This window comes from Manis pentadactyla, chromosome 5, assembly GCF_030020395.1.
Source record: "Manis pentadactyla isolate mManPen7 chromosome 5, mManPen7.hap1, whole genome shotgun sequence".
Classification (NCBI taxonomy): Eukaryota; Metazoa; Chordata; class Mammalia; order Pholidota; family Manidae; genus Manis; species Manis pentadactyla.
This window is the reverse complement of record NC_080023.1, coordinates 164,694,801-164,707,215: the sequence shown is the minus strand read 5'-3', so window position 1 is coordinate 164,707,215 and position 12,415 is coordinate 164,694,801. Positions and strand designations below refer to the sequence as shown.

Below are 12,415 nucleotides of genomic sequence, written 5' to 3'. Positions count from 1 at the left end.
AGCCTGGCACATGGAAAGCACTCACAAGTGAGTAGCTGCGATTGTAACCCGAACAGCAAGACCACTTCCCCCCACACAAGGCCTCAGGGAAGGGAAGGCGGTTCCTTGGACAAGTGGTCAGGTGAGCCTCATGCTCTTTCCTGTCTCCCCCAGAGCCCAGGAGAAAGTGAAAAACAGAAGCTGTCATGTCCAAGGGTCACCCCAGAGTTTGTATGACTTGGGGTGGCCACTAAAAGGTGCAGGGGTTTGCTTCCTGTATGGGCTAGGGCCCAGAATGAAGGCAGGAAAGGAATGTGAAGTAGCACCATCTTGATGGACTGTATCAGTTAAGTTCTTGGCTGCCAGCAACAAAATCCACTCTGGTTAGTTTAATTAGTAAATGAATTTATTGAAAATGTAAGACCAGAGAGTTTGAAGGCATACATGGGGAAATGCAACCTCACTGTGTGGGAAAGGGGCTGCTTCTGCGAAAATGCACCTGCCACCAGTGACACACAGAACTGGATGCCAAAATCTACTGCTGTCACCTCCAAAGAGCCTGCTGATGATGGGTTGGGGGTGAAGGGGATGCAGTGCGGGTGAGTCAGGCTGAGTCCCGGCTTCAAACCTCCTACTCTGGAGTCACTCCAGTAGAAAGATGTGCTCATGAATTGATTCATTGATTTCACAGATCCTTATGGATGTCTCCTTTGTGCCGGGAGCTATACTGAGTGCCAGGGATAAAGCGACAGAAACAACAAAGGTGTGTGGTTCTTGCTGTCATGGTGCTTGGAATCTACTGCACAAGGCAGAGCCCAGACAGGGGACTGGAGCCCAGGGAAGAGGAAAGAGGCAGGGCTCTGCTGGGGAGGGGAGGGCTGAGCAGGGAGCAGAGAGGGAGGAAGAACTCTTTCAGAAGGCAGTGCAGCCCGGCCCTGCATCCTGTATAGAGCTTCCTTGGACTTCAGCATCTCAGGAGAGCACAGGTTCTCTGCAAAGAGAAAAGAACTTGTGGGCTGTCATCACTGAAGCCCCTGCCCTGGTCTCCACTCCCTGATAGATCACTGACAGTCCCATAAATGAACAGCCATGGTTCTCCCAGGCTAGAAGGGAAGGGTCTTCCCCAGGGGGCTTGGGAGCACTACAGACCCACTCCGAGAAGAGGGACAGGGCGGAGACAGCTCACACAATGTCAAAGGGCACTTCTAGCAGTGACCTGCAGGCTGGCCCTGGAGGGTGTGCTCAGTCCGTGTGCAGTTTCACAGGACACGGCTACCACTTGCTCCTCGGAAGGCAGCGAGGAGGGAAGGCGCCTCAGGTGTGAGGGGTGGGCCCTGCACAGCCTTACTTGAGGCCCCTCCCGAGGCAGGTTTTGAGGCACTCCTCCTTCCCTGGGAAATTGTTCTCCTTCTTTCTGCAGCCGCCATAGGTGAAGGTCTCACAGAGCCTGGAGGTGGCATTGAAGAACCACCTTTGCTTTAGGGCCCTGCAGGGTCCGGTGTAGGGTGGCTCCATGCAAAAGGCAGGTGGTGAGGCTGCAGAGATGAAGGGGGCTTGGTCAGTGGGAGACTGGTTAGCACAGGCGGCACGTACAACGTGCACAACCAGATCGTGTCACCAAATAGAGGGTGGGGCTGAGATGTGAAATCTCCATCTGATGACCTACTTTCTGGGGCACTGTTACTAATTTTATTAGGTGTGACAATGACATGGTGATGAGGTTAAAAAGTAATATCCTTCAATGAAGTATATATGGATTAATTGGCATGATGCGTGAAATTAGCTTCAAAAAACTCCAGAAAAGAAAAGGACATACATCAACAGCGTTCTCCAGATGCTAAGGGTATTGAAGCAGGATGATGGGTACCTGGGGGCTTATTGTACTATTCTCTATACTTTTGTGTATTTGTGGAAGTTTCCACCATTAAAAAAGAAAAGTTTTAAAGAATCATGCTATAGTGGAGAAAGGCACTAAAGAAAACATAGGTGTGTTAACTTTGGTGACCCCAGAGGGACAGGAATAATGCACTATTGAGTGGGTATGATATTGTGGCTTATAACAAGAAATTTATATTTAGTCTTCTTCTCAGTCCAGGCACTGAGCTCCTAAAAACCTTGGAATTCCCTAAGTGATGAGAGAGAGTGATGAAGGTGTCTTTTGTTACATTAATGAGGTAACATTTGGAAAGCACTTAGAAACCATAGATGGGGGACTGGTTGCCAGGGGTCCCCTGCTGCTCCAGCCAGATCCCTGGCTCTGGGGAGGCAAGAAGGGCTGAGAAGGGCTGAGAAGGGCTCAGTTGCCAATGGCCAAAGGTTTCGTCATCAGGGCAATATGATGAGGTTTCCATAGAAGCCCAAAGGACAGGGTTTGGATTTGGTGAACATGTGGAGGTTGGGGAGAAGGGCAATTGGGGAGAGGGCATGGAAGCTCCTCCATCTGGCGGCTCCTGAGTGATATCCTTTTATAATCAACCTGTAACCTAGTAAGTAAAACATTTCTCTGAGACTCGCCAGCAAATTAATCAAACCTGAGGAGGGGGTTGTGGGAGCCTCTGATCTATAGCCAGTTGGTCAGAAGCACGCTGGACAGTCTGGACTTGCCAGTGGTGCCTGAAGTTGAGGAGGGGTTGCGGTGTTGTGGGGCTGAGTCTTTAACCTGTGGGAGTTCATCTCCAGGCAGATGGTGTCAGAACTGAGGTAAATGGCAGGACACCCGGTCAGTATCCACTGAGAATTGGAGGACTGCGTGATGGGGTTGGAAAAACCAAACACATACCAGTGAGGGAAATCAGAACAAATCTCCCCAGAATGTGCCACTTTGGCATATGGATTATTTTGAACGAAAGGCAATCAAGACCCTACAGCTCTAGAGGAACTTTTGCCTCCCCTTAACTACCCAGAAGTATCTAAGTTGGGATCTTTCCCAGAATAGGCCAGAGATAACTTTGATCTGAATGGCTATCTGTATGGCCAGGCAAACATCTAATTACCAAACACCTGCTCTTCTTGTTGCTCTGTGACCTCCCTCCTCCCCTTTGAAGCCCCTGGCCCCGACCCAGCCCTTAGCTCAGGATGGCAGATACCCTGTTGTACATTTCTATCTTCGAACCTCTCACGTGTATGGGGTTCTGTGATATAATGAGTCATATATTTCCCAGGTATATTTGGTCTTCATCCATAGTTCCTGAAAACACTTCAGATCCTTCAAGGTGAAGTGGGTGTCGTGTGGTGTTAATGAGACTTTTGGACCCCACCCAAGGCGGGGGTGCTGGAGGTTGAATCAGCCAATGGCCAGTGATTTAATCAATCATGTCTATGCAGTGAAGCCTCACAAAACCCACTGAGAAGGGCCCGTCTCTCTCTTGCATCCTGCTTCTCTGTTGGGGGGCGCTTCCACACTTGGGCAGCCAGAACGCCTCTACATGCCACCGAGCCAGGCCCCACACTTTATGAGGATAGAAGCTTCTTTATTTGAGACCTTGCCCTATATATCTCATCTCTTCATCTGGCTGTTAACTTACATCCTTTATTAAACTGGTAAATGCAAGTGGCTTCCTGAGTTCCGTGAGCCACTCTAACAAATTAATCAAAACTAAGGGCAAGGTTGTGGGAGCCTCCAATCTGTAGCCCGTTGGTCAGAAGCACAGGGGACTGCCTGGGGCTTGTGACTGGCATCTGGAGTGGGGGGTGGAGGGCAGTCTTGTAGGATGGAGCCCCTAACCTGGGGAATCTGGTGCTGTCTCTGCGTAAATAGCATCAGAGCTGAGTTGAGTTCTCGGACACCCTGCTCCCCGCCCCACACACACTGGAACCGGTCTGGGAAAGGAGTTACTGCACTGTGGAATATACAGGTTCCCATCTGTCAAAATTAACTTTGATTTTCTCCTGTTAGTCTGTCTCCTGTTGATTTAATTCTTAGAATTGACAGAGGAATCTTCAAAGTGTAGAGGAAAATTTTTCCTCCCCAACATGGGAGACGGAGTCTTAAAACTTTCTTTACACATCTTTACATCCTCCCACTATTCCATATAGAATTACCACATGCCTTTTATAATTCAAAAAATAAGTATTTAAAATAAAATATGCCACAAGTTTTACAACAAATAAATACTACGGTAGAAGAATATTGACACTGGAAACTGGTTGCAGTATACTGTGGAGAGAGAAAAGAACTATATCTGGTGAAATCCTGGTTTTGTAAAGAATAAAATGTGTGCTATGGGGATGTGGATGTCAATCCTTTTAACAGCAGATCCCTTTTTCAAGTGAAATGTTACCAACAGAAACTGGGGTGTGGGGCCCAGAGCCCCATCCTCAGTCCTCTCCCAACACCCCCAATTCTCCCACTCCTTCCTACCCCAACGCTCAAGAAGCATCTTGTGCAAACCCCTGGACATCATGTTCTTTAAGGTCTTAAGCAGTGCCACTCACTGGCTGTGTGATCTGAGGTGAGACACTTATCCATGCTGAGCCGCAGCAGACTTATCAGTGCAAAAAGCACAACAATCCGAACCTCAGGGACTTGTTGAAAGGATTAGAGGTGACATCCAATAAGTAAGTCTCAATAATCAAAATGCAATAAATGTTAGTTATTAGGGTCATTGTTAGATGCACCCTTGAAATCTAATTTAATGTTCCAGGTTGGTATTCAAGCTGTAAGTAACCTATGGACAAAATTGCCCATGGAGAGTCCCTGAGCCTCCCCTGCCATCAAAGTACAGTAGACATGTCCCCCATGACTGGCCGTGTTGAAAACCAGTACTGCCAGATTTTCCAACATTAGGACAAATAAATGCTTCTTTTCAGAGCACCAGATTAGTAAATGGTATTGTTTTAAGGGCTATAATATATCAAAAACACAGATTTTATTATCCAAGAACAAGAAGAATGATCATTATATATTCTAGGCTCAAGTTGTCAAAAATGTAAAATATCTTTATGAATACTTAAGATGATAACTTCAAAGTCTCTGACTCCTGCAATGTGTTTATTCAGCCACAGACTTCTTAACCCCTTCAATATCCTATCAAGTATACTGGGAGGACAAAAATCCTGTGATATACAGGCCGAAAGCATATAGCAGTCCAGAAAGTAGAGAGAAAGCTCTCAGGGGAAAAACTGCACTGATTTGGGAGTTGCCTTCCTGCATATAAGGAATCACCATTCTCTAAAAGATGTTCTTTTTTGAAACTGGATATCATATTCTGAGAGATGATAACATTTGAACTTGACATCTGGAATGAGTCACATTCAGATCTGAATGTCAAGCTGTTGGGTTTCAGCTGAGCAGGGTCAGAATTGGGGTGAGGCGGGGTCAAGCCAATACAGAGTAGCATCCTGTCTTGATTTAAAATGTTAATATTTTGTTCACAATGGACTTTTTGCATTAATTTTGATTTTTAAAAACCATTGCATTCAAATATGATTTACCTGGATCATTAAACTGTTTCCTCCGCCTTATGCTCTGTGTCAGAGGTGAGCACCTTACTCACCTTGCCCTAGTCCCAGCCTGGCTGCTGAGTGAAGCACAGTCCCCTCTCGGGGTGTCTGGTAGGTACCTGGCTGGATGTGTTGGGTATTTTCCTGAGAGCAGACTTGATAGGGACCTAGATGAAGGTGACCCCAGGGCCCTGAGGAGGGCAGGGTAGGCATTACAGAGCAGAAGTGGTCGGGAAAAGGAAGGCTGTGGCTCCGAAGGACAACCTCACCTGCTTGGTAGCTCTGCCCAGGGAAGCTACTGTTCCCTATTCACGCTTTCATGAGCTCATCAATTATTTTATGTGGATTAAGACCTCAAAGCAGGATGATGTATGTGTAATCTTTGGGTTGTATGATTTGAAAACCTTTATATTCTTTTTTATGCATTTCTTTATTTTCCAAGTTTTCTATAGTGAACACACATTACTGCATTTATGTATCAGAAGACAGCGAAGATGTTTAATTATATACTTAAGGAATGGAATGATCCTTTACAGAGAAAGGCATTCATTTTATTTAAGAGAACTGATAGATGATAGATAGATAGATAGACAGATAGATAGACAGATAGATATAGATAGATGATAGATATAGATAGACAGACAGACAGACAGACAGGAGGGAACCCATGGGCACACACTCCATCATGGTTCACCTGGACGATTGCAGTAGCCTGCTCACCGGTCCCTCTGTCTCTGCTCTCAGCCCCCTACAGGCCACTCTCCACACTGCAGCCACAGGGATCCTGTTTCAACTAGAGTCATATCACACTGGTCCTGTGCCCCAAAACTCAGTGACTGCATCTCTCCCTCAGAGCCCAAGTCTGAGTTCTTATAAAGTCCCGCGAGGCTCTGCACAGCCTGCCTCCACGGCCTCTCTGGCCTCATCACCTTCCACTCCTCCACCGCCCACTCAGCTCCAGCCACCCTGTCCGCTTCTGCAGCTCAAACACACCAGGCCAAGTTCTTCCTGCTCAGTCAGCTTCCTGCCCTGCTCTGCCCCAGCCGGTCCCACCTGGCACTCTCATTTTCTGCAGGCTCTGCTCAAACATCTCCTTGTCAAAGGCTTCCCTGCCCAGTCTGTACAGAGGACTCAGCCTCCTTTATGCCCATCACTCCCTATTTTCAAAACACGTGTCACGACACGGCATGTTCTTTCCCTCTTTCTCTATTGTTGGCCCCACTCCTTGAGGGTGGGGTCTTTTGCTGTGGCTTGTTGACAGCTGTGGCCCCACACCCAGAACAATGCCTTGTAGATACTTGGTAAATATTTAATATTTGTCAAATGAATTAATCTCGCATCTCCTGCTCACACAGGTGCACAGTCATTGAATACAATGAGTATAATTAAATTCCTGTTAGTGGAATGTCTATTTGATGATGGGACACCTCTGTATAATTAGGAATTTAGCTCCAACATTCTGTGTCCTGAGAGGATAATGATTGTCAGGCATGGGGTCAGGCAGAAGGGTTATTACTAATTATTGAGTTATTGCTAATAGTCTAACAGCCTGGAGAAGCTCAGTGGTGACCGTGAGCGAGCTCACAGGGGTGTTCAGTTCTTACTCTCGGCCTGAAGTTGTCTCAGGCAGGATGGATGCTCTGCTTAGCTGTTCCAGGCCTTCCTGATTTATTTTAATAATGGAGAAATATATCATTGTTTGACACCTGCATATTTTTTCTTGGGGGACGTCTTCCAGATTCAGACACCTCAGTGGCAAGTGGACATCATGGGCCATAACATGTGATTAAACTCTTTCTGTTCACAGTTAGCAATCCTCTCAAAGAAGCTGTGTGGCTGGTGTCCCCTCACAGGTGAGGAAACTTACGTAGGTAAGTGACCTACGTGCCCAAGAGCACACAGTAAGCAGTAAGATCAGAGCAAGACACTATTATTACATCACAACCCATTTGGTGAAGGGCCTGACTTCTGCAGGACATGCTTAAAATGCAGGTAACTGGCTAGGGCTTCTGGGGGCAGCACTCCACACTCACTCCTCCCCTGTGCCTGAGGCTTACCCTGAATATGTGGAGTCTCTCCCAACACCCACCTAGTCTCAATGCCAACTGGCTGTCCTCCAAATCGGTTCACCTGTGACACTGAATCCTGGAATCAGTGCAGACCCCACAAGTTAAGGGCTCAGTCCCACAAGACAGCCCCACTTGAGATGTCAGTTACAGTCCCTGGGATCACCATTCTTCTGACCAACAGGCTAGAAACCTGAGGAACCCTTGACTCCCTACCCCCAGGTTCAAGAAGTGACTAGAACAACTCAGAATTCAGGAGAGCACTTAGAGTTACCAGGTGATTATGAAGGATGCCAGGCAGGCACAGCCAAGTGGAGGGCAGGGTAGGGCCAGGGGGGGATGGGGAACTCAGAGCATCCATTCCCTCCCCGGGCACATCACCCTCATAGCACCTCTTTGTGTCCACCGACCTGGAAATTCTCCGAATCCCTGAGGTTTAGGACTTTTTACTGAGTTGTCATGAGGCAGGCAGGAATGGCCATCACTGGCCGTTGATACTTGACCTCTGTCTCAGTGCCCTCCCTCCTCCCCAGAGGTGGTGCTGGAGGGGTTGAGGGTAGAGACCTTCCAGAAGCTGCCAAGGGGCCCTGCCTGGAGTCATCTCATTAGCATACAGAAGACAGTATATTCTAAGAGTTCTAGAAGGCCTGGGCCAGGAGCCAATGTTTATCTTTTTACACTGTGGAGAGGTTTAGGGAAGAGGTAGAGACCAGGAATCAGTCCTAGAGACAGGGTCCAGGTCGGTAGACCTGTCTGGTGAGCGTGAGGCAAGATAATGTCTTCAAAGTGAAACCGTAAGTGTTTACTTTCTAGAGTCATGGAAAGTTTCTGGAGTTAAACTTTCCTAATGGCCCCAGAGAAAGAGAGAGAGGTTTGACTCTTCCAGCCCCTACCTGCAGAGGCCTGGTGAGCCAGGACTTACCCCGGGGAAGGCTGCTGGTCATCTGCCCCTGGGTGCCGGCCGCCAGGATGCCCAGGAGGACCAGCAGGCCCGCCGAGAAGCAGAGGTGGCTCATCTTCCTGGTCTTGAGGACAGGCTCTGAGGAGAGCCGGGCACTGGCAGGGCTTTTCATATCCCAGATGAGGGGTGGGAACAGGTGTTGGGGAGGGGTGAGGAGGGGCTGGGGTCAGGCTGGGGTCACTCCAGAACCTCCCTACCTCCCCTGACTTTCTGCTTCTGCCTCAGGCGCAAAATTCCTCAGTAATAATGAGGGACCTCTTCCAGATTCAGATATTATTATGCCTATGAATTCCCTAAAGATCTTGTTGAAATGCAGATTCAGACTTAGCAGGTCTGGGGTGGGGCCTGAGAAACTGCATTTCTAACAGGCTTATTGGTACAGGCCCCAGCCTGTTTCCTCTTGAAGAAAATGGTCCTCGGTGTGGCCCTATCACATTTTGAGTAGCAAGCCTGGAGGAAACCCCACCAGGAGTGAGAAAGGGAGTGGACAAAGAGAAAAGCTGCCCTTCCCACTGTAGGGGCCCATGGCAGGCCACCCCAAGATGTGCTACATGGCATATTAATGACTTTGAATTAAAGGGACTGGAAGCAACCAGTGTAGGATGAACACTCTGACCCTCCTCTGTACCCCCTGAAATCAGGAAATGAATCTCCCATGTGAAAAGTACCTTCTCTATCCTAGGAGGTACAGAGACATCCTTACCACCAAAGGGGGAATTCAGAGCCGAAAGGATGCATAAACAAATCTTGTTACCTTTTACTAACTTACTCTCCTAGTTCGAATGCTGTTTAGAATTCCTTCCTAGTGGAAGGTCCCAAACATGAGTTTTTTCTTTGTCCTGTCAGTTCCTCGCAGATTGGTTGTCTCTGTGGCTGAAGTGTGTGAAAATTGCCGGCCTCGGCGGTTTCTGTGGGCCTCAGTTTCGTTCTTGGGCCTCTGGGCACACAGAATTAAACTTAAGTTTTTTTCTCCCATGAATCCGTCTTATGTCAATTTTATTCTTAGATTAGCCAGAAGAACCTTGAAGGGTAGAGGAAAATTTTTCCTCTCCACCACCACCCACCCTGGGGAAGTGGCAGAGGAGAGGAGACCAGGAAGTGAGTCTCAGAGACCCTGGGAATTCTCTCCCACTCATCTGCTCTCCCCTGAGCCTCTACCTTTACCTTACTTCTTTGGAATGGTCACAATTTCTAGGAGGCAGCCAGTACAAGTCACTTGACTTTTACAAAAATGAATGGATCTCTTCACCCCACCCAACTCAGAAGATGAAGCGATTTAGATTTCAGCGTACTTGCAACACCCTGATCTGTGTGCAGAGCTGGTGATGCCTGGTATTACGGTGTTGCCCACACGCAGCAAATACAGAAAGACCCCCCTGCTCTGTTGGCGTTGAATTGCCAGGACCACTAACAATCACAGATACCCTTGGGAGAGGAAGCACATGAATTCCTACATCTTACTGGAGACTGACTCAACTGGGAGTGCAGAACACCACGGTGCTTAAGGCGGCCTTTTTCACAGTCAGGAGGACCTGGGTTTGGCAAATGACTTGCTGTTTCTGGGCCTCGGCGCTCTTATCGGTAGAATGGGGCTGTTTATGAAATCAACCCCCATGTCTTAGGGTCCTTGTGAGGTTATCTGAGACTGATGAATGTGGAATGCTCAGCTCTGTGCACCTGGGAAGTCGATGTTCCATCAGGGTTTCTATTATGATTGTCATTGTCACACCAGACTCCCAGTAGGAAAATTTGCATCTGACTGTGTTGAAATAAATTTCCAGGCCCCAAATGGAGCTGATGAGAAGGAAAATTTTCCTCTACTCTTCAAAGTTTCTTCTGGCTGGTCTAAGAATTAAATCAACATGAGACAGATTAACAGGAGAAAATCAAATTTAATTTTGTAGGTATGAGAACCCCACAAAGGCAAGAGGGTCAAAGACAGAAACATACATACAACAGGGTATCTCTGCCATCCTGAGCTAAGGGCTGGGTCGGGGCCTGGGGCTTTAAAGGGGAGGAGGGCAGTTCACAGAGCAACAAGAAGAGCAGGTGTTTGGTAATTAGATGTTTGCCTGGCCATACAGATAGCCACTCAGATAAAATTTATCTCTGGTAGTAACTCTTACTCTGGGAAAGATCCCAACTTAGATACTCCTAAGTAGTTAAGGGGAGGGCAGAACTTTCTCTAGAGTCGCAGGGTCTTGCTTGCCTTTAGTTCAATTAGCCCATATGCCAAAGCAGCACATTCTGGGGCAACCTGCCGTTGGCCCCCCGCTCCTGCCTGGGGGCCAGGTCAACAAGCTGAAACCTAACCCGCCTGTCCTTCTAAGTGCTCTGTCTGAGCAGAAACACAGCACACCCAGCCAGCAAGCCCCGGACACCAGGCCGGCTCTGGGCTCTCCACTCATCCCCTGCTCCAGACTCATTTTCTCTTCCTTGTTCTTTATTCTTTATCCTATAAAAGCTCCCTGCTTTCTGTCCCACTTTGCAGCTCTCTGGACCCTTGGGAACAGAGACTGCCCACTTTGTGAAGAGTTAAAGTTACTGTGTCTCACCTAAATTGCCTTCTTTAATCATTTTTAAAACAGTTTTTGGTAACGAGAATGGGATCCGAAGCTGACTGCTAAGAGCCTGTTGGACCACGAGAAACAGGTGAAGCGCCCACTGAACACTCTGAGGTCACAGTTCCAAAGGCCATAGATTAAGTCACTCTCGTATTTGAGCTCTGCTCCCTTGCATGCAGCTCTCTGATCCAATTAAACTTTATTAAAATATGTATATTCTTAATATATTTATATACATATATATGTATGCACATATTGATCCCAGAAAGGCTCTAGGATCCCGGAAAAGTTACAGGACAGTTATATCAGGAGCCGTTAGGGGGACTCACAAAGCGTTGAGGTGAGGCCACAGCCCCGTCCACTGGGGGACTTGGGGAAATAAATTAAGACAGAAATTCCAACTGTTTTGACACATCAAATTCTAAGTAGGCACAAGTCATAAGGGTGTCTGCCAGTATAAGAAATCTCTTCGTGAAGGAAATAACAGATCAGTTGTGACTAGGAATCCCAGAAGCCAAAGCCACAAGATTGGTGGGCAGGTGTCAAGCACTATAAAGTTGTTAGAGCATCCACCACCTACATCCAAGATCCCCCTGCGAGGACAAGTCAGTCATGTGCCTGCGTGACTGACCACAGCAAAAACTCAAGCGAGCTTTGCTGTCTCGGGCTGGGGAATTAAGCCCGTCTCTGAGACCTGACAAGGAGGAGGCATTTGGGAACCTGCCTCGTTTCCCCTGGGCTTCACCCCATATGCTTTTCCCCCTCTGTTGATCTTACTCTGTGTCCATTTGTACACTTACATTCACAACTTCTGAGTCCTGTGAGTCCTCTTAGTGAACTGAACCTGAGGAGCATCTGGGGGACTCAAACACAGGTAGTTTCCATCATTACCTCCAAACAGAAACTATAGTCCCTGTAAGTTAAATAACTTGTCTGAGGTCACACAGGTAGCAAATGGCAACGCTGGAATTAATAAATTGTCTGTCTCCAGTGGCCATGCTTTTAACAACTAGTAGAGGACAAGTGAAAATAACATAACATGTCTCTCAAACAGAAAACTTCAACAACTGGAACAGAAAATTTATTCAAACACACAATACAAAAAAATTTCCCCTTCCAAAAAATCTGTATAATGGAAAAGCACTCCATGTTATGGTTAAAAAAAAAAAAAAGAAATGCAGAATAATTCCAAAATATTTTTGTTAAGTCACTGAATCTCAAGGCTGTATTCATTCAAGTAGGAAAAAACTACCTTCTAAGGGAGAACAACATTCAGGCCAGTCTGAGGCAACACTTCACAGCAGAATTAGGTGGATCTAGGTCCGCAACTGTTCTGGAAAAAGATGGTATGACCCAGGATTTCCCCCCATTGTTACCAAGTCCAAGCTCAGACCACTTGCTAC

General features: G+C 47.3%; 1 protein-coding gene across 1 annotated transcript; it reads right to left on the bottom strand.

Moving 5' to 3' along the window:
* Positions 1 to 250: 250 nt before the first annotated feature.
* Positions 251 to 8,552, bottom strand: LOC118920776 (serum basic protease inhibitor-like). Its single transcript, XM_036902156.2, has 3 exons — positions 8,410 to 8,552; positions 1,328 to 1,514; positions 251 to 970 (listed from the first exon to the last, which is right to left on the bottom strand). The coding sequence occupies exons 1-3, from the start codon at positions 8,501 to 8,503 to the stop codon at positions 952 to 954; spliced, it is 300 nt and encodes a 99-aa protein (XP_036758051.1). The 5' UTR covers positions 8,504 to 8,552; the 3' UTR covers positions 251 to 951.
* Between the last annotated feature and the right edge of the window lie 3,863 nt (positions 8,553 to 12,415).